This window comes from Cygnus atratus, chromosome 2 (genome assembly GCF_013377495.2).
Source record: "Cygnus atratus isolate AKBS03 ecotype Queensland, Australia chromosome 2, CAtr_DNAZoo_HiC_assembly, whole genome shotgun sequence".
In the NCBI taxonomy this organism is placed as follows: domain Eukaryota; kingdom Metazoa; phylum Chordata; class Aves; order Anseriformes; family Anatidae; genus Cygnus; species Cygnus atratus.
Genome location: NC_066363.1, coordinates 145,837,526 through 145,865,035, shown reverse-complemented (window position 1 = coordinate 145,865,035; position 27,510 = coordinate 145,837,526). Strand labels below are relative to the sequence as shown.

Here is a 27,510-nt window from a genome sequence, read left to right as displayed (position 1 = left end):
TAGACACACATTTTTTTTTTTTGTGTTAAGCAAGTGCCTGTTTGGTGTTCAGGAGGTATAAGTTGCTTTCTGTCAGTATTCTTTATATGTGCAGATCTGAGGACAACAAGCAACCTGCTTTGTTAACATAGGGCTGAGTTCTGAGCACTTAGCACTCAATTATTTTTTTGTTACATTATTGATGCTGAAAATCGGCAGTCTTAAAGCTTTTAAAATTATTTTAAGGTGGCATACAGTGTTTACTTCAGCTATCATATCACAGTTTGGGGATAATACAAAAGGCCATACTACCTTATCCGTAGGTTCTCCTGGTGAGAAAATGAGAATGGTGTTTAATCTCACTGCTAATATTAATAATGTTAGCTATTATTAGAAATGAGCTCCTTTGGAAGTGGTTTTCACACATCCTTATTCAGATGGAGGTACAAAAGCAAGGCTCTCTGAATGATGGGGAAGCTGAAGGTTACCAACAATAGCTCACTCTTGGTGGCTTTTTTCCTCCTGCACTTCTGTGTTTTAAGTCCGCGGGAAAGCTGAGACCCAGTCCAGTCTCTGTTCTCAGGATTGTGCTACCTGTTACTAGGACAGTCTTTTTTTATCTCAGTCCTTTAGTACATAACCAAGCATTTGCCCAAAAGGGTAAGTGCTTGGATGTGGAAAGTACGTCGCACAAAAGGTTATAAATGATTAAATTGTCATACAAGTCATGTCCAGTAGGGATTTTACTGGCTACTTGAAAACATCTGTTGAATGCACGTGGAGGTCATGTGTTTTAAGACACTATCAAACAGTACGTGTATTCCAGTTGCGTTGAGCAGGTTATGAAGGACTTTGCAAAGGATCATTTGGTGGTGAAAACCAGCATGCTCTGCCCTATTCCACTAGTTTTTGAAGGCCAAATAGGTAAGGGTGACTTTCTTGCAGTTTCTCTTCAGCTTCAAAATCATAATAGTTTTGCACAGTTTGATTGAAAATATTGATTAATAAAATTGGCTGCTGCTGCTTGTGGCTGTCATCTTTAAATCTTTTAATGGGAAACTGCTGGAAGTTGATGCTTAAGAGTAAACCTGCTTGCAAATGCACTGCTAGTTCAATAAACACTCTAATAATTCAACAATGGCAGTTTACTAATACACAGAATATATACGTATTGCTTGTATGGTGAAATATAAGCGTAAGGCTCTGGTGTATCAAGTAGAAAGCCTTGAAACTGTGCCTGCCTTTACTATTTCTGTGTGCGCTCTACAGGAGCGTGTTCATCAGCTCTCACCCTAAAAATGAGGGTTGTGTATTGAATTCATTAAAAATAATGAGTCTAAACCGTGGTGGCAGTTTAGAAAAGTTACCTAAAATGCTAAATTTTCAGCTTTCGAAAGATTAGAGCCCTGCGAATCTTGTGAAATAGGAGAAATAATGCACTAAGTAGTGCTGGTGAAACGCTCTGTCCCACTTGTAACTAGTAGGATTTGGGCCGTTTATCTTATTACAGCCCTCTCGCTGCCTCCTAACAGCGTGGTAATAACATCTAATGCCCTGCGGCTCGCACGATTGAAATCCTGGGGCTGTGTTAGAGAAATGTTTCTACAAGAAAGTTATTCTGCAGGGCCCGTGGCCCCGGTGGTTTCCATGGAAATGAGGCTGGATCCATGTACTGTGAAATTTGTTATGAAACTTTGCATTGCAGAGAAACGCCTTACACTAGCGTGTGAACAGGGCAATGGAGAGTTTGAATGCACAGATGTAATGGTGCATTTTTACTGATGTTGAGGCAATAATTAAAGTATACTAATGGCCTGTGCATAAGCACGGGGATGGTCGTTAACCCGCACCATTGTGCAGTCAAAAAAGATAAATGAAAATGTGGTGGGACAAAAAAGTCAGGAAGAGGCCGGTCTATTAATTAAAAGATGCCTTGATTTACATTTGGTATTTTTGTGTTTCTACTATTATAGTAGATAATACTATACTATTATTTTCTCCACTGTCTAATGACTGTCTCATTTGGCGTGTTGCAGTTTAACTTCCTCCCCTTGCAGGAACAAGCAGCTCACTTGCACCTAAGTGAATGACTTAAACAGCTCTTTTGTGGTGCCTACAAGACATTAGCTGATTGACTCAAGTTCCTGAGAGAGCTGAAAAAAGCCACATCATATGACAAACTGACAAGCCTCTACCCAGCGATCTCCCCTTCTCATGTTGTATTTGTACAGAAGCAGACTTTGTGTCTGTACTATTTCAGTTCTTCAAGCCAAATTCCACCTACCTGTTTATGTCAGTAGCAATTTTTTTTTCATTTTACGTTTTAGATATTTGCCAGATTTACTTCTAGATGCTAACTAACGTTTTGTTTCATGTTATACGTCTGGTTTTGAATAGAATCACTTATTTTTATAATTCGAAGCAGCTTTTTTTTATAGGCTGTGTAGTCTTAAATCCCCACAGTTTCTGAAGAGTGAGTAACTGAATGAGAAGCTAACACGTGTGAGCAGCGGGTGGGTGTGCTGCCAGTAAGTGGGTGTCAGTTCACCTGGCAGTGCCTGCAGTGAGCCTGACTTGCTCTGTGTGGCCACCACCTTCGGAAGGCTGGAGGTAGGAAGGTGCAGGCAGGCTGTACCTGCTGTAGAGGAAGACCTGGTTTTGTTGGGGTGCGTTTCCCCTCTTGCTTGCAGGGAAGTTCCTGAGCTCCCGTACTGCAGCAGTTTGGAATTAGTTCCTGCTAAATGGAGAAATAAAACAACTATAAGAGGGGATGCTTATTAGGTGTTTTATTTGGGGCATTGCCTGGTAGTAGTTGAACCTTGTGGTCTTCAGTGAATGTGTGTGCTGGTTTTGCCCAGCTGGGCAGCTGAACTCCACCACAGCTGACCTCTCACTGCCCCTCCTCTGACAAAGAAGAGGAGAAGAAAGTATGGTGGAAATAATAATAATAAAAAAAAAAAGTCTCATGGGTTGAGATAAGGATAATTTATTTAAATGGGAAAGGAAGAGGGAGAAAACAAGCAAAGGTCATGTGGAAACCCAAAAATATAATTCTCTACTTCCTATCAACGAGTGATGTTCGTCCCTGAAGCAGGGCCTTAATACACACAGCAGTTGTTTGGGAGGACAGACGGTTTCATAACGAGAGCCTCCTCTCTCTTTCCCTGTTCCCACCTTTTATTGTTGAGCGTGACACCACATGGCATGGAATATCCCTTTGGTTGGGTTAGGTCAGCTGCCCTGGCGATGTCCCCTCCCCACCTCTTGCCCACCCCCAGCCTGCTGGCTCTGGGGGGGCTGGAGGAGGGAGTCCTGATGCGGTGCCAGCACTGCTCAGCAGCAGAGACAACCCTGGTGTGATACCACTGCTGTTCTAGCTACAAGTGCAGAGCACAGCACCGTATGGGCTGCTGCTGGGAAAGTTAACATCCCAGCCTGACCTAGTGCAATGTGTTGCTGAGAGGTATTTAATCTGTGGCTGTGGCGGTTTTACTCAGGTGGGCGGCCGAGCTCCACCACAACCGCGCTCTCACTCCCCCTCCTCAAAGAGGAACGGGGAGAAAATACGATGAAAAGGGCTCAAGGGTTGAGATAAGGACAAGGAGATCGCACAGTAATTATCATGATGGCCAAAACAGACTCAGCATAGGGAGATAGTAAGATTTATTGCCTATTACTAACAAGCTAGAGAAGTGAGAAACAAAGGAAAGAAACCAAAAGCACCTTCCCCTCCAACCACCCTCTTCCACCTCCTCCCCCCTGAGTGGCGCGGGGGAATGGGGGTTATGGTCAGTCTATAGCACTGCTTCTCCGCTGCTCCTTCTTGGTCACTCTCGTCCCCTGTGCTGTGGGGTCCCTCCCACGGGATGCAGTCCTTGCTCAACTGATCCGGCGTGGGCTTTCCACAGGCAGCACCTCTTCAAGAACTGCTCCAGATATGGGTCCGTACCACGGGGTCCATCCCTCAGGAGCGAACTGCTCCAACCTGGATCCCCCACGGGCAGCAGCTCCTGCCAGGTCACCTGCTCCTGCGTGGGCTCCTCTCCACAGGCTGCAGGTCCGGCCCGGAATCTGCTCCGGCAGGGGTCTTCCACGGGCCGCAGCCTCCATCGGTGCAGGTCCACCTGCTCCACCGTGGTACTCCATGGGCTGCAGGGGGACAGCCTGCTTCACCATGGTCCTCACCACAGGCCGCAGGGGACTTCTGCTCCGGCGCCTGGAGCACCTCTCCCCCTCCTTCTTCACTGACCTTGGCACCTGCAAGGCTGTTCCTCACTCCTCTCACTCTCCCAGCTGCTGTGTGGCTCAGCGTTTTTTTTCCCTGTCTTAAAAATGCTCTCACAGAGGCACAAAACAACATCACTTACTGGCTCAGCTCTGGTCAGCAGTGGGGCCCTTACCTAACATGGGGCAGCTTCTAGATCCTTCTCACAGAAGCCACCCCTATGGCCCCCTGCTACCAAAACTTTGCCACGTAAACCCACTACAGTGGCACAAACTCCTTACAGCATGTACAGAAAGTGAAAAAAAAACAAAACACAGAATGCCTACTTTTTCTAGACTGAGCTTCAGGGTAAATAAGATACAATTTTCCATCTATGCCCCAAGAAGTTCACATAACCAGTTAATGCAGAGGAAGGAGTGATAATGTCCTTGAACTGCCACTGCCTTTGGGTTGTGCTTTGATTCAGCCACTTACTGAGAAAGGGGCAAGGTATATTGTTCTCACTTAATGCTGTGTATGGATGTAATTGCCTTTTTTCTCCTGTTGAGGGAGAAATAAAAGAAAAACAAACAAGTGAAAACAAACCCCACAGCAAACAAACCCACAGGAAAGTGTTGTTAGAGGCTTAAAGCGCTATATGAGGCAGGAGATGATACGGAAAGTCATCTAGATTCCTCGGGTGCCCTATAATTCCATGGTGCTATGGTTCATAAACGAAGCAGAAGTGACTCAGAATAACTGATGTCAAATCAATAATCCATTATGATTTAGGTAGTTTTCTTCGGCCCAATGTGTGGATTATTCCGAAGGTGTACTCCTTTTTGAAGACTACTGATGCCCTTCTGTAGTTAAATCTTCTGAGATCTTGAGGTTTATAAACTAAGCAGGTGATGTGGTACCAACCGCTGTAACAATGCGCCCAGGGAATAAAAAGTTTTGGATACTCTTCATACATTTCCTAGTACCCAGAAATATTCAAACGGTACAGGAACATTTAAGGTATTTTTTCAAAACCTACAGTTCAAGATCCAGTATTTTTCCAGCCAGTTTCCCATCAGATGACTTGGCGCTGAGGACCTGTGTGAGGCAAAACCTACAGAGTTCTGTGATTCATAATTTTAGTATGAAAACACACACGGTATCCTCTGCTTGAGTGCCGCCTCTGATCAGCACGCATTGTTTGTAGCAGCTGAATTCAGGCTCAGCTCCAGGAAACTTCCAGTCTCACATCAAAAAGGAGATTTTGATATTTGCACCTGACTGCGATGGTTTGAAATGGCACGCATGGCTTTGCTCTGCCTCCTGTGGAATTACTGGTTTCAAGCACCAAGTTTCTGTCAAGTTCAGAAATGAGGCTTTAACATCTGGTATTTATTAGCTGCTGAGCGACAGAAAATGCAAGTTGACAATTCCAAGAATTGCATTTTCAAAGGCTTTGTAAATGTTGGTATTAAGGCTTTAGTCAGTTAAGATAAGGGTAAAATGTGGGCTTTTTGAGTCCTTCGATCCAAAGGACAGCTATTATGCTTCACTGTACAGAACAGCGAGGGTTGATCTCATTATATCTGAACTTGTTGCTGAACAGCAATTCAGAAATAATTTTGTTTTAAAGCTACCTTGGTTTTCAGGTCTGCTAAGTCTTGTCCTTTTGGTCTTAGATTTTGTACGGTCTATTCAGATAATTTTCATTTTATTTTTTGCTTCTTCTGAGTTAAAATTGTGGTCTAACTGTTGTAGGAGCTTTTTATTCCAACATTAAGATGGCGGAGTGGGTGGTTTCCAATGTTTCATGTTGGAAATGCTGAAAAAATCTGCACTATAGAATAAGATAATTAAAAAAAATAATCAAAAACTCTACAAATGGTCTAGAATATGCACTTAAGTGAATTCAAGGTTTGATTGTCAATACAAATTAACATATTTTTCAACATTATTATGTGGAAAATTTAGTTTCATCTCACCTTGAGATGGCAGTACTTTGTAGCAGCAACCTCATGTTGTGAAGGTTCATGTACAGCAACTAAAAGGTCAGGACATCAACCTGTTGAGTCGTGCTTTTGACATGGTGTGTCCATGCCTTCTAGGAAAAGTCTGTGTGGACTGCACAGATTAAGTTAGTTTTTGGTGTATGCACGTAAAGATCTGTCACCTTAACCATCCAGAGGAGGGTAGTATGTGTGTTAGACATGTATTTTTTTTTAACTTTTAGCCATTGCAGTGGTATACTTAATTTCTTCGAAGTTTTTCTCCTGGCAGGAAAGTTGTGAGACTTTGTTACTGTCTTATCAAGCAGTGCTACAGCCAGGAGACTAATCAGCTCAAGGCAAGTTTCAGCTTGGTCACCTTCCAGAACTTGTATTTTGTAAGTGTAGGATAAGCGCTCACATAGCCTGGGTAAAAGCCTCATGGAGCTCTTCAAAAATGATAATGCTGCCCGTGTTTCACTGTATCTTCCTCTAGTTTTCTCTTTATACCCACCCCCTGAACCCTCCAGGTCTTTGTTAAAGACAATGTCATTCCGTGCTTACCTGAGGACTTTCAGAACTGCTTAATTAAACTTAATTTCTGAGTAGCTAATTGGTTTCAGCAAAACACGGATTGTGGATTTGCTTTTGGTGTGGTGTGTACAGAAAAAGCAGGCAGGGCCACGAAGCTAGGGGTACGTACAACTTGGTATGTCTCCATTTGGACATTATTTAACACATCAATTAACTCTTTTCCAGAGGTGTTATAAATTCATTTAACAGGTGTTAGGTAGGTGTCTAAATTTTAGCTTCACAGCATCACAAACATCTTTGAGTTTAGGACAGTTGAAACTCAACTGCATGAGTTGTTAGTTTTGTTAGTTCAGACCTATCCATTTACAAAAATACCTTGATATTTTTGCTCTCTTGAATTTTTCTAGACTAGGAGTTTAAGTCAAATTGCCATTCCTCTTTTGTACTGTTTAAGTGTAAAGGTCTGTGGTTTGAGGTTTAAGAATTACCATGGGGAAGGCTGCAGGACTGTGATAGAATGCATTCGAAGTAACTCAGCCACTATTAGCAATAAAACCTTGCACGGCTCTTTTTTGCCAGGCTAAATGCTGATTGCAGTTTCCCTAGTGTTAAATGTTGAGAGGATTGACGTGTTGTGGGACCATCTGTACTTGATGACCACCTCAGTTGTGGTTGATTTGAAAACAGCTAAGTAATAAATTGTTATTTACACTCTCTTGCCATCCCCTTCCCAGATACTGGTAACTGGTGCTAGTGGTTGTGCTGATAAAGCTTTCTTGGGTGGGAAACACTGTTAAGCACTCAAGAAGGTTTAAATATTTGATTTAAGAATGTAAATCAGCTTGTTTCATCATGTGTCCAGAAGCTCTGTTTTGATTGATTTCATAAAATGGTGCTTAGGGATGTGGTTTAGTGGGTGACATTGGTAGTAGGATAATGGTTGGACCAGATGATCTTGGAGGTCTTTTTCAACCCTAATGATTTTATGATCACCAAGTCCAACTGTTAACCTAGCGCTGCCAGGTCTACCACTAAACCATGTCCTTCAGCACCGCATCCACACGTCTTTTGAAGATCTCCAAGGATGGTAACCCAGCTAATTCCCTGGGCAGCCTGTTCCAGTGCCTCACAACCCTTTCAGTGAAGAAATTTGTCCTAATATCCAACCTAACCCTCCCCTGGTGCAACTCGAGGCCATTTCCTATAGTCCTATCTCTTGTTGTGTATTTGTAAGGCAAAGCACGGCAGAGGTATTGGGAATCTGAAAGTTGCCACATCGAATCCATGTATCGACCTTCAGCACTTTGATTTGGTGTTTTCTCTTTTTGGGGAAATACAAAGATGGGCATCTTAGCATATTTGTCATTACAACTGAAGGTTCCTAGGATCTCCACAAGAGTTTAAGATGTTTTGGTTGACAGTTCGTGTTATAGTAATTTCTGTATTAAGATACAAACTTCTGAAATTAACAGCTGTGTTATCGGATTATATCCAAAGTTAAAATTTGGCATCATACAGCTAAAATATGCGTCTTTAAGTGTTTTAATAGGTTCAGAGGTTTTTTTCTGTTGTATGACTTCATTTTTAATGGTTGAGCAGTGCTTTGAAGATTAGAAGCGCTGCTGAATTGCAAGCATGTTTCTTTGGTTAATTAAGGATTAATGGCTTAAAATCTGTCAAGTTGGCTGCTCCAAGTGATTGAGTTGCTTTGGTATTTTTGAAGACTAACTTTATAAGGCAGGGAGGACTTTGGAATATTATTTAGTAGTTACTTGTATAACCTCTTCTAAAGAGCCAGTGTATGCCTAAATATTTCTTACATGCTAATTGCATTTGCTGAGTTGTGCACGTGATTGACTTGCATGTTCAGAGGTATCAGTTGAATTTTTAAAATATATGTATTTTCATAATAAGTCAAAGTAATTGATGTGTTTTTTACTTGAGTACGTAGCCGTTCCTGGTTGGCCCTGCACGTACTGTAGCTGCGATGCAGTGACAGTAAGAGATGTGGCTTGGTTGCTGTTCGTTTCATGTGGCCGTGGCAAAGCAGTGGTGTGTCTAAGGGTATTTAAAACAGATTGTACAAAGAGGCAGCGTGTCTTACTGGATGAATATATATAAATAGTATTTGGAAAGTGACTCAGCATTGGATGAGTGATGGCTGATACTGGTGTTCACTTGGACTTCTTTGGGATATTTGTGTCATTTGGAAGAACTGATTTGTAGTTCAGTGTGTTGTATTACTTAGCGCACTTCTTTTCAGACCAGTCAAACCGTTCTGTTTCTGTTCTGATGCTTTATAAGCATAACATCTTTTTGGGAAATATCTAGGTACGAGTTAGCATTCTTTGAGGTTGACTCAGTTTGAGGCATTTGTTTGTGCAGTCAGATCGTGGCATTGCTGCTTGTACAGTGATCAGCTCTGGGTTAGCAAACTTTGCATTTGGAGGGCTGTTCTTATGACTGAAACATTTCAGTGCATGTTTCCACATCGGTCATATGGTAGTATTTTAATGGCAGGTTTTTCAATCCAAGTTTAAGAGCATGCTCTACTAAAGGCTTGTGTGTTATGTGCTAACTGAAACTCTCCAGAACAAAGAGCAAAATGAAAACAAGGATGATGTGTCATCGGGTGCATTTCTCAGACTTCACGATCATTTATCGTTTCATAAATGATTTCAGTAGCTAATGTGTTTTCCAGGGCAGTCATAAACTGTAACTTCTGCAGCTTGTTAACGGGTGTGAAATCCAGAGAAGTGAGCTCATGAGCTACTTTTTTGCTACCTTTCGTAGACTCCTTTAGAAAACAACCCTGTAAGTGAGCCTAATTTGGGGTCTGTATCTGCCTGGATGAGCCTAAATTGGGGTCTGTATCTCTGCTGTGGTCTTCAGGTTGAAGATGGAAAACTGCTGACTTAGGTAACAGCTTTATTGTGTATGGGAGCACTTGGTTAGCGTTTGAATGCCTGGTTTTATCTTCCTGAAAAATCATTGATACTCGGTGACAGCCCACACGCTTTTAATTTGCTGCTGCTTTCTGTGAGCAATTATTATCAGAAATGCTGTGATAAAATTGACATCATATAATGCTTCTGGAGCAGAATCAGTGGGAAAACAGGAATTATAGTAATGGGGCCAGTCAATGCGCACAGAAAACTCGAGAATGAATGAAGAGAAAATCAGTGGAAAACATGAAGCTTACAGGGTTATAAAGATATTGAAAATAGTTATTCAGTAAATAGAGAGCATGCTATGTTGTAATTAATTAATAGTCTAGTTATGGATTATATTTTGTTATGGATTCCTTGACCGTGGAAGACGGAGCTTGTGGCAAATATAAGGTATTTGGTTAGCTAAGGTTTCTTAGCTAATCTATACTAAGTACAAGTTGAGTATTTTTAATATGTCAGCTCAGTGATAGAAGGCATTTGGTAGGTTGAGATAATTTAGCTCTTGTTTGCTGCTCTTTTTTTCAGCGTTTTTAAATTCTATTTCACTTCCAATTTTGCCCCAAGAAGGAAATCTATTTGTAAAGGATTTTTTCTAATCACTTTTGATCTTCCATTTAACCCATACCGTGGTGCTCTAGTTCATTAAGGGTGTTCTTAAAATTGTGATGTAGTTATGCTAAACAACTAAGTAAAAAGCTTGGGAAAAATATATAGGGACAAATATATATTCCTGATAAGTAAATATGAACTCTCCCCATCAGTAAATACCGCTATTTGCACGAAATCTGTTCTCAAATTGATTGAGCTGAAGCCCATTATATGAGGGGGTTTACCAATGGACATTATAGCAGTAGTATAACAACAATGTGGTCATCAGACATTTTCTGGTGTGTTTTGCTTGGATGGATTAGGATATAATGAAATAAAATCCACTTGTGCTGGACCAAGTATAAGTTTGTTTTTCAAGTCCGTTTTTTGTGGTTAGTGTATCTTATCTTGTTCTAGTTCTTGTTAAACAAAATTTTACTCATGTAAAGCATTTCTAGCAAGTGACTGTTTTGGAGTGATGATTGTTCATACTGGTCCAATTTACAGTATCATCTCCTGGGAATCATTCGAGTTCAAATTTAGGGAAGGAAGTGAGAAATACTTTATTAAAAATATAAGTAATTTGTGTTCCTATTTTCTTTTATCATTCATTATTAAATATCCTATAAAATGCACAGTTTACCAAATACAAATTACTTGAGCATCTGAAGTAAAATTGCAATAAGATGTAATTTGAAAACATGCATTTTCTGCCTTTTAAAAATTTCCTACCAGTTTCTACATAATTAATATCAAGGTGTTTTGGTGGTGTTTCTTGTGCAGTGTTTCCCTCAGGAGGGAGCTTATTGCCCCTGCAAGCAGCTTTTAACAGATACAGCAAGAAAGTAAAGTTCAACCCCCCCAAAAATCAATATTTCATTTTAGAAGGTGTTTCAGAAAATTGGTTTAGAACTGCATTTTGACTGTTCATTTAATGGTCTTTTAAATTCCTCTGTAATTTTAGAATGGCTGTTCTTTAACCTGTATTGAAGTTGCTGCTATTTTAGCCAGTAGCTTACTTGGTATGCAGCTCCAATTTACGCAACACTTAAGACTTTCTATTTGGAATTTAAAAATTGTTGGTGGAAAAAATGGTTACATATTATGATTTTCTTGTCTTTGTGTTTTTAGGTTGTGTTAAAGATCATTAAACATTACCAGGAAGAAGGACAGGGGAACGAAGTGGTCCAGGGAGTGCTGCTGGGTCTTGTGGTGGATGACAGACTTGAAATCACAAATTGCTTCCCTTTTCCTCAGCATACAGAAGATGATGCAGACTTTGATGAAGGTAATGGTTACAGTTTTGCAAAACTTGAGGTAAAAAAAAATTCACATGTGCAAAATAACAATTTCTTTTTCTTCAGCAACTAGAAGCTTGTATGCGATCAGTGTTTTTGTCTGACTTGAGATATAAATTTCAAATCCCATCCTACATGTCCAGCTGCAGTATCAGGAAATTGATAGTGCTACTGTATTATATACACACACACAAATTTTAGGGTAAGACTGTCACACAGGAAATCACATTAGTTTCCAGTATAGAATTTTCAGGCTTTACATCTTTTTATGGAAATATCTGCGTGTTTATGGATTTATTTGTATGTATTAAGTACTCACTGAAAGCCTGGAGAGCAGGGTTTGGTAAGTTTAAGAAGCACTGGTTAAAATCTGTGTGATTTTTGCTTCTCCAAGTGACCTAGAAGTAGCATCAGTGGTTTACATCTGGCTCAGTGTTTCCCTGCTGGCCCAGCAATGTTTTCTTATTGTCAAAGTAAGTTGATATAGTTGACTTGACAGAGAATGATATAAAATTTATAAAGTAAATTTCAGAGGCTTACAATTCTAATCTTTGTGTGTGCATATCTAATGATACTAAGTAGAAATGCTTCTTTGTTAGAGCTTAGACAGTTTGACTTCAAGAGTAACTAAAGAGGCAATATAATCAAAAGTAGTTGTGGTTGGAAGCTTGATTCTATCTAATTTTGGTAATTCAGTTTGAGCAAGATTACTTAATTTTTAAGTATAAACTGCTTTTTCTTGCTTGTAATAAGATTATATATTATTAAATTAATATCTTATTTCAAAAGAATCTGAGACTCTACCTTTAAAACAAAGATTGTTTTAAAACCTGCAGCTTGGTAAGGTTTGTTAGCTGTATATTGCTTTTGTTGTGAGATTGTACAACTCACAACTTCAAGAATAACAGAACAAGGAAATATTAATTGTTCTAGAGTAATATGTTGCAAGAGTCAGAACTATATTAAAGCCTAAAAGATGTTTTAAAGATTATTTCTCTCTTCTCCAAGTCTTTGAAGAGCTATAGTAAGCTAAATTTTTAATTGCAGACTGTGCTTCAGTTTTTTTCCTGAAGGAAAAGAAAAGGCTGAATTGTTTCCGTGTAGCTGATAGATGAGCAAGGAGTAAAATAATTAGTTTCTGAGATGGATTAATCTCACCATAAGATGACTGCCATACTGGAAACTGCCTGTGATCTTGCATGCAAGGTTCAGCCGTTGGAAAAAAAAAAAAGTGACTCTCATTACCAGTCTTTCTCTTCTCAACAAGTAGGACTTGATGATCTTGGAGGTCTTTTCCGACCTAAGTGATTCTATGATCGTATAAGTAGGCAATGATCCTGGCATAAAGTAAAGTGCAAAAGGCAGTGCTCATGGAGCTTCCCTCACCTGGATGCCTTAGCTTGGCAGACCTCTGTTCCCATGCTACAGGCACAGGGAAGAAAAGCAGACTCGAGCCAGCATAGGAAATGCAGCTATCGCAGTAATGCTGATACATGTGTCTGACAGCGGTAGGGAATTTGCAGCCACATCCGTGGGGCTTGCCTGTGCTGAACCCTATAAGGGTACAGAGAAGTTCTCTGCCTAGTTGGTAAAATACTTAAATAGACCTTACCATCACTGTTGTTCAATCTGCATTCCCTTTACTTAGGGCCTGTTCAGCGCTTTGGCCCACGTAGTAGAGGCTGGGGAAGATGAAAACCAAAAGAAAATGGTTCTTGAGGTAACCAGTTGAGCATTTGGTTCCTTTTTAGCCTCAATATAGTTGTCTTCTGTCTTGCCAATGTGGAAAAACAGTGATGTTTTGTAAATATGCCTTGTTTGTTTTCCCTGAAGCTATGTTTTCTTATTCAAGCATCCTGCCAGATCAAAAGATTCTTTTTTTAAGGTGCAAATTTCCTAGCAGGAAAATCTCTTGTTATCTGCCAGAACCTTTAACTTCAGGATGTTCAAATCCAAACCAAACAAGCACCTCCCTCCCCTCAAGACTTGTAAGTTAAGTCAGTGCCACGACAGGCTTTATATGTCTGCACAAATTTAGGGCCAGAGATACCAAGAGAAAGAAGAAGAATCACTGCACTTAAGTGCCCCATCACCCAGGAAGGTGCTCAACTTTTTATTCTCTCCAGTCTGAATAATGTTATATTGCCCTTCCCTCTTGCTTAGTGTATCTTCTGAGTTTTCTCTTTTCCTTTATCTAAGATATTGGAATAGAAACAATCCTATTGAGCATATGTTTCTGGGCCTGAGAAACACATGTCTTGGCAGTCTTCAGCCGTACTTGATCTTGTATTAATGCAGGGACTGTAGCATAGGTTGAAGGGCCGTGTTACCCCAGCTGACCTCCTGCAGGAGGAGCAATGAGGGTGCAGGTATGTGTTGGCAAACTCCTAATCTTCTATGGTGAGAACTGAATTAATGCATCAAAATTTTTCTTCTGTGTCATTCTGCAGGAGCTCTAGGAATGTATCACCTGAAAAATACTCATTTACCTTTTGGTCTTGAGGTGATCATTGTTAGGAGTATGAACCTTGCACACGAGAGGGTGATACTTGAGCAAACAAATTGTTGAGTATTTGGCAAGAGACATTAAAGCTAATGATTTGTTTTTTAAACTGAGGAAACCTAATATAAAGCACATTTATGAGGGTGCTAAGAAAATGCCCTTAACTTAAACTTGAAATAGGTACTTAAATATAAAATATTTAAGAATCAGTTGGAAGAAGATGGCTGTTACTAACAACAGTTAGAAATCTATTTCTTCAAATATGTTTTTCAAAAATGGTGCCATTTTGTCTTTTATGGCTAATACCTGAGCTGATACTAAGTTTTGACTATTTGCCTCAACAAAATTGCTTCAAAAATGAAATTTTGGATTTAAAAAAAACAACAAAACAACCACTTTTGGTGTAAGAAGATTCTGCAGAGCAGCTTGGACTGATTCTGGAAACTGCAGAAAACAGGAGAGGGTTTTTTTTTTGGCTTTATTTCTTATTATAAATATGGAAGGGTTGTCTAACACTTATGAATCCACAGGTATTTCTCATCGTAGAAAGTTTCTCTTGTAGTGTCATCTTCCTGAGATTCTTTTTTACAAAGTATAATTTTTTTTGCTAGATTTTTCTGTCAGGGAAGTCTTAAACACTTACAATGGCCTGCTGTAGCATACTATTTTTCAGTGAGACTTTCAGCCCAACAACCTGTGTTAGAAAGCTGTATGTGAAGTTCAGTTGATGATGTGTGAACTAATGGAGGAAAATTGCAGAACTGTTCTATGTTGTTGAGTCCTCAGCAAAATATGCTTCAGCACAAAGTTTTTCGTATTTTGGGGCTGTACTCTAGACTCCTGTTCAGCCATTTACTTTCAAATAATTTTTTGCTGATTCCTAACGTGCTTAAATGCTCACAGGTATTGAAATGATTTCTCAAAACAGAGATCTCTTAAGCTTGAAAAGATACATACGTTTGTGTGATTTCCCCCTCCCTGATTCAACTGTTTAGAGAACATCAGATTGCTGCTCTAATTTTTGGTGAAAGCACTTCAGTGAAATGATGCAGTACCCAAGCACGTCTTTGTGATTCTTTAGTTTTCTGAGAACTACTTTCACTTTAGGGCACTTGAAAGCTTTTGTCTGAGTGAAGTTCTGCTTTTCTTTCAGTTAAGGTCTACACAAAAGGTGTAATGCATGAGAGATTTATTTCTTAGGAAGAAAATACATACTATTCTTGACTACAAATTGTGTCTCTAAGGGGCATGTTATGTTCAGTCAATGTTATTAACTCTTGCTTTTCATGCAAGGAGTATAAATTTTCTTTAAACAGGAAGAAGAGCTACTTAATGAATAGCATTGAACAGGAAAATGATGTAGCATACATCTTGTAATTCACTATAAATTTTTAGACATTATTTTGATAAGGTAGTTTGAAACAGATTTTATTTCAACCTGATACATTTTACTACCTTAATTTATCTTAACTTTTAAAGGAAGTGCTATGGTAATTGTGCCAATAGCAACTTCGAGACAGTTGTGTAATTATAAATCAAAAAAGTTCTAGAAGGTTATAAATTTTTTCTCATTTTATAACTATACAAGGTTTTCATCATAGTCCTTGTGAAATGCCATAGATGAAAAGGTAATGCCTTCTCCACTCCCATGATTACATCCTTACCTGAGAAGGCTAATTTTGTTTGTCAGTTTTCATAGTAGAAGTATGTAAAGATTCTGATACTTGTATTTATCTGGTCTGTGCTGTAGGTTGTATTTAGTTGTATCATCACTCTGTAACAACTAAAAATAATATAGTGAGTGTTTTGTGGAAATGTTGCACTATTTCCTTTTTATGGCTTTTATTTAGCCTCAAATGAATACAGTTGCATATAGAGAAACGTGTATCTCCCATACAGAGTTTTTTTCAGGGTTTTTAATCAGACAATGGTATCAGCAGTTTATACTGCTGAGCCTTATCTCCAGTGTTGCCAGCGCAGTGACCTGCAATAACGTGATCCTTGTGGAAGCAGAGGACTTTACATAGCTAAAAGAAACATGGCTTTAGAAAAGCTAATTTAAGATAAAATGATGGACTGAATGGGTGCTTCTGAATTGTTGCCTACTATGGTGAGACTGAATTAAGTGTTCTCTGTATTAAGGTCCTTCCTGCCTTGTTGGAGGACTTGTGTTTGATGTTTTATTTCTTGAAGTTAAGCCCGTGGTTTGATACTATAGGGACTTCAAGATGAAAGCTGTGAGAGTTCTTACACTTTCCAGAGTACTCTGTCAGTGTGCAGATATGGTGGTGTTCGGTGGACTGGCCCAGGTTTTTAAAAACTGTCTTAACAAAAAAAAGGCTACAATTTTCTAAGGTTGTATTTTTTACTCAGTTAATAGTGTAGCTCCACAAACAGTTTTGTGAGTACAGTTGAAGAGGTAGTATGAACTGCTAAGCTGCTTGAAACCTCCATATTGTCAAGCCAGAATCTCCCAAACAGTACGTATATACCTATAGGGACCTGATGGGTGATGTGAAGGATGATTTCTTTTGCAACTAATCCTGTAAAACTCCTCATGTCGTTAAGTCATAGCCAGCTAGCTGTGTTGATCCTTTCTGTAAAGGCTTCAGTCAAGGCTAGATTTTGTCAGTTTTATTTGTGAAAACAACTTCTGGTTATTCCCATTTTAAATCTAATAGTATTACTCAAAGAAAATATCGTTGTGGACTGACTTTTTGTCTTGTGTCTGTCCTTATTGGCAGGACCGAACTTGAACATGCCATAGCTGTTCTGAGTAGGCAGGTATAACTTAGCAGACAAAATTTCTGCATGTAGGTATAACAGTTGGCCAAAATAGAAAGGGTCATTCATATTTTTCCTTTTATTATAAGAAAAGAGAACGATTATAAAAAACAGAAATCCATGACTGAATATATGAAATTTAAATGTTATTTTACTAGAGTCAGGACAGATGACCCCAAAGCTCCTAAATCACAACATTTGTTCTGGTTCTGTTTGTCTGTTTACCTCAATTCTTCAACCATATTTTTCTGTAAGTACCAATAGTATTTTGTGGAGAAAGCTACACCAGGTAAACATTGAATTTTCAGTTACTAAGAGCTGGCAAAGGCACAACAGGTTTGCACATGCATTTATGAACGTTCAGTTTGTGCTCTATGTAAAAAGGATGTTGAACTGCAAGTTAGAATTTTTTTCTTTATTATTTGGATGTACAGAACCATGAAGTGGTTTGTGGGCTTGGTGAGGATTGGTGAGGATTAGTGAGGAGCTGAGGCGATTATGACAGAAGGTGGAGGGCCGCTTGACGGACGAGGGGCCGGTGTTGTTGCACGCTTCCTGCCTGAGGGGAGCCGCCGCCAGGGGGCGCTGCGAGCCCGCCTCGTGTCGGGGCCGCGGCCGAAGAGGCTGCAGCGGGGCGGCCGCCCCTTCCCTTCCCTTCTCTTCCCTTCCCCTCCTTTCTCTCCCTTTTCCTTCCCCTCCTTTCCCTTCCCCCCCTTCCCTTCCTTTCCCTTTCCCGTGCGCCCCGCGGAGGTGCCCGCTGAGGAGAGCGGTCGCCCCCCGGGGCCTCCGCCGCCTTCCCCGCTGCTGGGGCTGCGTTCCCTGAGACGGGGCCGTTCTGGGGCTTGCTCCCCGAAACGCTGTGTTCGTCGCCCTTCTGGGGCTGCAAATTGATTCTTTTAAACTGTTTTATACTTCAGCAGCACATAAATCCTTCTGTTCAACATCTAACTTTGTATCAAAACACAGAAATCATTTCGCTCTTTAAAGCAACAGATGTTAAAATTATGTTTCAATCCGCTTCCATTAAGATCTCCCTGCAAAAGGAGGCAGTGCAATTTTGCCTTTAAACACAGACGTGCCGTGCTATCCTTTATCTGATTTTACACAAACATACTGCGTGACACTTTTTCTTGAGTGAGTTTAAACATGCAAACCTTTCGGCTGCCGACATCCTGACAGCTTCAGTCAGTTTGTTTGATTTCTGCAAGCCACATACGCGGTGGATATTATTACCACCCCTAAAAAACTTCTAGCTGCTTGTAGTTACACTGAAACTTACTGAAAATTATGCTTTCGAATGCTCATTTGGTAGTCCTAAAAAGGAGGTTAGAGAAGCATCTCTTTTAAGCGAATAATTTGTTAGTAGCTTGCTGCAGGCAGCTGTCTTTTAGCAGCACTAAAATGAGCTGGAAGATTTGTATCCACCTAAATTCTGCGTTCAAGTATCTCTCTACATGCAAGTTTTGAACTTGAAGTCAAAAGATTTTTCTTCATGCTTTGTTTGCTCTTAACTGTGTTCTTTATTTATAGTCACCATATACAATTGTTTAGTTTGCTAGACAGATATTTCATATAGCTTCAACACTTGCAGGAATACAGTAATTTTGATGTAGTCAGCAATATGAAAGCCCAATTTCTCTTTCTTATTCTCTTCAATTTAGGTAAAATACTGCAAATAACTTAATCTGAATTTGATTTTTCTTGCTAATAGGCTCAACTCTGACTAAAGAAATCAAATTGTACAGAAGAGTATAAGCAAATAAGAAAAGTATATTTAGATTTTTAATATATATATATTTTTAATTTCAGGTATTAGTTTATGAATTTTATGTTAGTCATATGAAAATATTCAGCCTTATGCTCCTTGTTTGTTGGGAGAGAAAAAATGTACAGGTTATTTTCCCTGAGTATTCAGAAGGTTTTTTCAACTCCTTTTTGGTGAATTACAAAGAGTCTGAAGGTTATTTGATTTTTACAAATTCATTTAATGTATTAGTTGTTCAGTTTTGTGTATATACAAACTTAATATGAAAACATCATATATTCTTCCAAACTTCAGATCACCCAGATACAAATGACCTCATGTTTATATTTTATCATTAATTTGTTGAAATACTGTGGTAAAGGATATCTACTGTGTTAGTTTCTACTGAAAGCAGAGTCCCGGCTAATTCTTGTAGTTGCTTTAGTACAGATCCATTTATGAAACAATATTACTCCAAACATATGGCAAAGGTGAAACTTGCTAGTTTTTTTTTTTTTTTTCTTACCAAGCATTTGAATTTTGCTGTACCATGAAAAAGAAGTCTGGATATAGCCATTTGTTTTTTAGGAGAAGATTTTTTTCAGGCAGTTGCTAGAATGTATAGACATCCTGGCAGACCACCTTGTATTCAACTATCAAGCAGAGGTAGGCGCCTTCCTGGGTGCCGAAAAGTTAGGAAAGCAGCAGTTTTAGGCTACGTGTTTGTTTGGTGGAAACAGAGATTCATCTGGAAGGACACCCAGACTATGTGAAGACAGCGGTGTCCATTGTGGTAAAACTTTCTGCTTCATCTGTGATTATGAATCTTTGGTCTTAGACAACGCGCTCCAGGAGTGGAAATTTCCATTCAGTTTGACTGCCTGGATTGCTCTATATCTACTTTGTGCATGGTTTGTTTTGGTCCTTTCTTAAGAGATTGATTTTTTTTCACGGTCTCTGTGTTCCCATGTGCCTTTGACTGGTTATTTTGACTCTCAGCTCATTTGTTCTTTTGGTAACACTTCTCCCAGTGTGTCTGGACCAAAAGGAAGAGAATGATCTTTTAACACCTTCTTGCCTCTTTCCATTCCCCCCTCCCCTTTCCTTTTCTGCTAATGCAAGTATTTAGCCGTTTCCTTCCCCAAAGAATGCTGTAATAAACTTGAGGGAGCTGAAGAAAAGCACAGCAAATGGCACAAACCCCACGTGCCAGGTTCTTATTCCAAGAGTTAAAATAAAGGAAATACAGATAGTTCTTTTGAGCAACCATTCAAGGCAAGAAATCTTGGTTAAAAAATAATGAAAATGGGTTGAAATAATTATTAGTAGTAAATATAAAACAAAAGATTTTTTTTTTTTAGGTATCTTCACAATCAGATGCATTTTCTGTTTTGTGGCCAGGCACTAGTGCTGATGTTCTTAAGTTACTACCTAAAATAGATGCTTTCTCCTGAAAACAAGAGTGTTGTTTGGGACGTAATTTGCATAATACAAAAAATTGGAAAAACACATTGAACAGCGAATTTCTTGCAAAAATTGCATGTAACTTTTGCATGAAACTTTTTTTTTTTTTTTTGATCTGAGAGTTGCTTCTTGCAACAGCTTAAACTGGCAGCGGTCCCTCCAGGCAGGTAGGAGTGCACGCAGCGATGCTTCCCTCTCCTGCTCTCAGGGGCTGGCGGGTGACAGTGGGTGGCTGTGCTTTGAACCCCGCGGGTGCTGAGAGGTTGCCAAATGGTGAGGCTGGGAACAGCACTCAGGTGTGAACAGAAACAACGTGAATCCCTCCAGTTTGGGGGCTGTCAGAATAGTAGCTTTTTATATGCATTTCATTATTCTATAACTTTTTTTCTCTGAGGAATATACTTTTTATCTTGCATTGCAACAGAGTTATCATAATTTTTTAAAGATCAGCAAGGATGTTTTAGTGAGTAGGAAATGGCATCAGAAGAGTTGTTCTTTCTTGGTTAATAATGTTTTATGGATTTTCCACAACTGCATAATCTAGAAAAATTAAGTAGTGTTATTCTTTTCTAGAAAAAAACAGCAATCATATGTTGTCAAGGTATAAACTGCATTAAACACAAGTCATGCCTTTTTTTTGTGTATAGTGTTTGTATTTATTTTATTAATAGACTAAGACGTGTTACTGGCCCAAGGTTCAGTACCAAATCTTGAATTGAATCCTTGAGCAATAGACTTGGTTGAAATCCGTCTTCCTAACAGGAAACCTGCTGACGCACTGGACTTGAAAAGAAATCGATTCAAAGATTACTAAATGTAAATGATTTCGTAGAGAAATATCAGCCTTTGATAGAAAGGAGAAAAATCCTCAGAGCATAGATTTATATTTTATCATTATTTGTGATTAATAAATTCTATTAAATCCAGTGGTGCAATCAAAAATATGTGGAGGAAACTGGAAGAGCTCAAATGAGCAAATCTTTTTGCTGTAGTCTGGTGAGTCAATATGCAGAATCTTTATAATGGCAAAATCGGGGAAGTAAAAACTTTAAAAACTGTACTGAGAATGACCTGGGGGTGCATAGCTGCAGATGTAATAGTTAATGTTAAATGTATATAACTTCTCATCAGCTGTACGTACAAAATTATCCTTATTAGAGATAAGATTGTTCCTGCCCATCAAACATAAAGACATTTGCTTTATTTTGGTTTGTGGTGTATTGGTTGAGAAGTTTCTATAGTATGCAGCTTGTCTTTTGTTTCAGTGTTTGCTGAATACACAGTTTGATTTCTTTTATTGGATTACATGCCTGAGTTCAGCATAAATTCATGCAGTAGAAAAATCCACATTAAAATAGATTGTTTACTCTTCAGTAAAATACTTGTACGTTTTTGTAGGTCTAGTATGATATCCTCAGTGCAGATATTTATAGCCGACATGCAGCACTGTGGAGCTTTATTCAATAATAGAAATGGAAAGATTTGTTAAAACTTTTTTTTAGGGGAAAAAAAAAAGGCATGTTCTTTGTGTGATATATTTAGGTCATAAGGGACATCTGCTAAGGATAATTTTTTAACACTTGCTAACAATCCTAATATAATATGGCCTATTCATCAGTCATATTGTTCCTGACTTGGCTGGTGTGGATTTTAGTGATTCCCGATGTGCATTCAGACTCTCTTAATTGCTAGTTTCTTGCTGTTCTATCTTATTGTTTTGGAGGACAATGCATAAACGGGCGCAGAATAATCAAAATGGTTTCCCTGGCCGTATTAGGCACCTAACAGAGAGATATTTACTGTGTGTGTGTGTGTTTGGTTTGCAAGTGGAAGTCTTACAGAAACAAAGTAAATCTTAATGTGGAAATAAAGCAACAGATTTGAATGCTCTCTTCATTCAGTCTGTGTGTGTATATATATACAAATAAGTAACTCCTGATATATCTTGGAGCTTTTATAGCCTGCGTTTATGCAGGAGAGAAATTAGAGGGGTAAGGTAGGGAGACAGAACAGACACTGAACTTCGGGATTTTAGGGTTCTTGATAACCTGTTATATTGTGCCAGTTCAGTGCCTTTGATTTAGAAGGAAAGCTGGTTCGGAGATCTTTGTGCTGTAACTGAGATCTAATCTTACATTTGCATGAAGCCAGAATTGCACTCAGCTGCGAGGCATTTGACTTCTGAAGAGGTGCATGTAATATTCCTCCAACTTGCACGCGCAAGACAAATAGTGAGATGGGCAACGCAAAGCTGAGTTGTTTGGGGGGGAGGTTATGGAAGGCTTCTGTGTTTTGGGTTTAATGTCAGTGAAACAGGAAAAGTGACCAGCTGAAAGACTGGCAAAATTCCTGAAAGGTACTTGCAATTTGACTTCCCCAGGTAAATGGAAATAGAGCTTCCCACCATGTTTTTTTGTGCAGAAATCTTGATTTTTAGTGGTTTGCATTGCTCTGTACTTCGGATTTATCTACTGATAAAGTAATATCTGATGCTTTAGGATAATCATTCTAATCATTGTTTTATCTTAATCCAGATTTTGTAACTCTCAACTGTTTGTGATAGTGCAGGAACAAAAGTAGAAATCAGGGCTTTTACAGCAAGCTGGGAGAAGCTCTCTTTACAGCTTGCTTCAGGTGTTGAATCTCTTTTTAAGTCTTACCCCTCTGATTTTGGGAGGAAACAAAAGGACTTCATTTGCTAGATTTGTCACACTCATTTTTAATCGGTTGTCTTAGCCAAGCACAACAGGTCATCTTTTAAAATCCCACATAGCTGCAAAACGTGCAAGTACTTTTTTATAGTTCCTTAGGTGATTTTTAGTTCTGCTTTAACAAGACATGTTTAATAAAATTGGTTTGGGCTATTAAAGTAGTAACAGCGACCGGGAATAAATCAGCTTGTGACTGTTCAGTCACTTGCTGAGTATACTTGAAAGACCATGGTGTAGGCAAATGTTGATTTTATTCCGAGTCGAAATCTTTAGCTACATAGCTTAATTAAATAATTTTACCAGACTTGATAGTTATTCTCTGTATGAAATAGTTTAAAATTTGATTCATCTATGCGCTGTTGATTAAAAACAGTTTGGTAAAAGCTTCGTGTAAACTGCTTTAGTTAAAGTATGCTTTATGCTTAAGCCGTGCGTTTCACAGAGCTGCTGATTTTCCGTGGCTGCAGTCGGGGAGAAAGGAGTGAGGGAAGACGGTTTGAAAAGGAAATTGAAGATGCTGTTGTAAGAATGCAGTTTGGACACTGGGTGCCACTCCTGGTACACACAGAGGCTCGAAAGCCTTCCTCGTACAGTGAAACAACGAGCACTCTTAAAAATGGAGGTCTTTTTTGCTCATAAAATTCTGAAGGTCTCCGTCCTCTGAGCCAAGTGGTTCATCTGGTTGGAAAAACATATTCTTCAGTCCTACGAGGAGTAAGTAAAGCTTACAAGGGCAAGGCTTTTTTAATTTCTTCTGTCATCATGCTGGGGATGATTTTCTGGACTTGATGTCTTGCTATCTAGTTACATAGCTTCCGTCATGTGCAAGAAAGACAAGATTACAGCACCAGGCGTTCAGGAACAGGGGAACTAGACCAAATACAACAATTCTCCTCAGAAATAGCAAGAGTAATTTGGAAGTAAAGTAGGAATGAAATGCCTCCCTCAAATTTTATCATCTTTGTGTTATTTTTTTCATAGGCTTATTGCCGTTAAAAGAGTACAGTGTTAAAAACAATCATGAGGTGGTACGCTGCTGGTGGAAAACTGCATTGAAGGAGACCGTTAAGGATGGGTTAGGGGTTGATCAGCTTACAGAACCTAGAATTGGGCATATAAAGGTCGTTTTCAGTAAGCACCAAGTGCTAAAGGTAAGAGGAGTGCTGAGGAGTGGGAGCGAGGAGAAGCGTGCAGATGTAAACTGGAAGAAGGTTACAGCTCCCGTCCTGAAAGCTGTGGAGCTCAAGCTGGGAAGCGCAGCGTGATTAATGCCTTACTGTGCTCGTGCCCGGAGGCGTCTGCTGGCTCCGGGTGTCCTGAACGTTGTACAAACACATACGTGCTCAAACTGTTTAGAAATGACACGGGAGTGGAGGTGGCCAGGTCTCCTGGTGGAATACTGGCCTGTCTGTAACTGGCTCATTCGGAAACAGAAATGTCAGTGGTATTGACAGGTAAATGGGGGGTTTAGAAGGCTAAATGGCACAGCATTTTAAAAAATGTTAGACTTCTAAACCCGATTTCCATGCTAAAATTTTGCCCGCTGTCTTGTTTGAAAAGGAATTGAAATAGTGGGTCAGAAATTAAAATGTGCATGGAGGGGGGGCGGGGAGGAAAGCAAGACACTACTTGAAATAATGAATTGCAGGGTGAGGGATGAGGGAGTTCTTTGTAAAATTTTACTTTGATACAATTATGCAGAATTAAAAGCAAAAAGTCCCTCCATCCTCAAATGTAGAAATTTGAGCTTTTGGTTTCGCTTTTCAAAATGACATTTGAAAACGGGCTCGTGTTACTTAGTGCTTCGGTCCGTGCTGTTTGAACCTTCCAAGCCACTTTTCTTGTAATGATGTTCCAAGTGAAAAGTTAATCGATGTATTTGGATGCATAAAGCACAGAGCTAAGAATGAATAAATTTCAGATTGTCCCATTTCTTTTGTGTGCTTGCTGTCAGAGGTTATACTCCTCCTGTTCAAAACCTTAAAAAAAAAAAAAAGTTAGAAAAAATACCAGGTGTTTTAAATGAAACTTACAAGTTAAGTCTCACAGTTGCCATTATTTTTTTGGGACTTCCTAGGACAAGCACACTGGCTCGTCAAAAACTATGGCAAACGTGAGTCATTTGGTACATCTTTTGGAATTAGCTTAGTTTTATGTAGCTAGTGAATAATACAAAGCCACATCGGTTTCTGTAATTTTGCCAACTGTGGCAAAAAGCCTGACTTTTAAAATAAGTCTTTTTTTGAGACCTTCTTATCGAAAGACACCAGATTCATAATCAGAGCCAGAAATGAAGGAATTGGCAGCAAACCGTGTGTTGACACCTGGAAATCTAATAAATGGACCAATTGAAATTAGGAATAGGGTGGGTGATAAGCTGGAGCCACCAGGCTTTTATGGCCTGCTTGATGCTTTGCTCACAACTTTATTTGGAGTTGTCCATTTATATTGTCAATGTTCCTTGTTGCTGCTGTGATTTCGATTTTAATCTCACACAAAAGGAAGAAGGATTAGAAAAAGCAAGACGCTACTCAGATCAGAAATTGGGGTGGAAAGATGCTAGTTCAATGTGCCCACCTCAGAACAAAGGCACCTGTTGGATAAAACTTGGGATCGGAAAGCGGAGCGGCAGATGACTTTCAGCCGGGCCACATCTGCGTGGTGCCATGAAGAGCATCCTAACAAGCCCTCAGAGCTCGCGTGGGCTGTGAGCAGACGGGAGTTCACATCTCCTGGATGGTTGTGCTGCCATCTGGGTGGAGGGCTTAGCCTGGCCAGCCGTAGCGGTGTTTTTGTGTTGGCACGCTGCAGGGTGCATTCCTTAGGGGCTGGGGTGACCAACAAGTGTCGCTGCAGGGCTTCAGCTCGAGGCAGCCGTTGTGCAGCTCCCCGTCATGCTGAGGGTCCTGGTCCAGCTTTTGGTTCCCAGGTCTGCGCTCCGTGTGATGCAGGCCTGATCCTTGTGCTTTCCCTTTGTTTATTTATATGTCTAACATGAAGGAAAGGATCCTTAAATCCATTTGGTAACAAATTCATAAAAACCGATCCAGTTTCCCAACTTGAATATGGAAAATACCTGTCTTTATCCTTTCTCTTAAAATGTTTTTTTTTTTTTTTTTTTTTGATGTAGTTTTAGGGAGATAAAATAAAACCTTCACTAAACACCTAGATGGCTGTAACTTTCTGAGGCTTTGCTGACTGGCAGAGCTCTGAGAACCACCTTGTCTGATAGCATCTGTGTATTTGGTAGTGGATACTGAAGCATATTATTCAGACTCAAACTCAGCAAGAAAAGTAGCATTGTTAATCAGGTACTCAGCACTGTTACTAAAAAAAAGGCTAAGAGGATGATAGCTAATGTTTAATGCTAAGGATGACGATAATTCTCAACTGGGATTTGGTTCGTTTCTCTTGGGTCTTTAGGATCTTTGCAGCAGACAGTGAAAGGACATTTGATTGGCTCCAGTAAGGAAAAGGTTTCTACAAAAGGAAAAAAAAAAAGATTTTGCATGTCCAAGATGGCAACAAAAAGAAAGCAGTGGGTTTAATTTTTGTCAAGGGAGGGGTAGGGGAGTCACCAGGAGGAATGCTGTAAGGACAGTGCAACACGACGGCGGGGTTGAAGGAGGTGGGTAGGGGTGAGTTAGCCAAACCCTCGCCAGAAATAACAGTTAGTCGTACCAAAATGGGACAAAACGGGGTATCAAACGACTTGCAGCTCTGTCCCTATGATTTGTCTATTCTATTCTATTTATCCTGAAATTGAAAGATCTTAAATTACTTTCAAACTACTCAAATCTATGCATTTTAACATCTGTAATGTGATCAGCTTGTGTGGTAATCTTTTCCATACCCTCCCACCCCCGTGTGCTCCTCTTCCTTTGTACAGCAAGTGATGGGAATGTAGCTCGATTTCACTGAAAATATTTGGTGTCGTGAAATGGAAAACTGTACTTAGTGTGAAAGTTTCTCAAGCTATATTTCAGGTTATCTCTGAATAATACAAAGGAATAATGCTTCACTTTTTATTTGGCGTTTTGCTCAGTTGTACACATTGCAGGGTTTTCCCTTTTGACACAGAGGAATGCAGTTGATGCAGACATGGTAAATAGAGTATAATGTCCTACTGACTTCGAGATACAGTACATGAGAAAATAATGGGTCATTTGGGGAGGATTATTCTAGCATGCGTGGGGGAAATATGGTAAATTCTCCCCCCCTTAATAAAAAAAAAAAAAGATTCTGTATTGTTTTTCTGTTGCCTGTTTGCATAGAAAAGTTAAATCCATATGTATTTTTCCTGTAAAATATTTCTTCATTATCATGTTTAGTAATTTGAACGTAAAACTCAAGTTCATTAAATATATGCAGCTGTTTCACTAATCCATGTTTTTTCTTTCAGAGCAAGTTTAGTTTTGAGGCTAATTTTTAAATTATTTTGAGTGTCATATTTTGCATTCAATGCTGCAGCGCCAGCATTTTCAGCTTATATACGTGCAGTGTGTACATACATCCAGCTTGTTTATTTCCTTTCTCCTTTCTTTAGAAATTCATGTCTTTACGATAGTTTGACTTGCTTGCAAGGCTTCAGCAAATCTCTTTCAACACGTGTCCACGGAAGGCGCTGGGCTGGCTCAGATGGCCCTAGATCCTCTTGCCTACGCTTCGCAGGTGCTGCAGGTGGCGTGGGCGGCAGATCCCAGGTAAACCTGGGGAGGTCCACGACCGACTGTGGGACCTGCACCTAGCTGTGCATTTGAGAGGC

General features: G+C 39.6%; 1 protein-coding gene across 1 annotated transcript in view; it reads left to right on the top strand.

Annotated features, from left to right (window-relative positions):
• Positions 1 to 27,510, top strand: part of EIF3H (eukaryotic translation initiation factor 3 subunit H) — an 85,463-nt gene that overhangs the window by 10,702 nt on the left and 47,251 nt on the right. Inside the window, exon 2 of the mRNA XM_035556275.2 lies at positions 11,373 to 11,529. Coding sequence (XP_035412168.1) covers positions 11,373 to 11,529 — 157 coding nt within the window. The remainder of the gene's footprint in view (positions 1 to 11,372; positions 11,530 to 27,510) is intronic.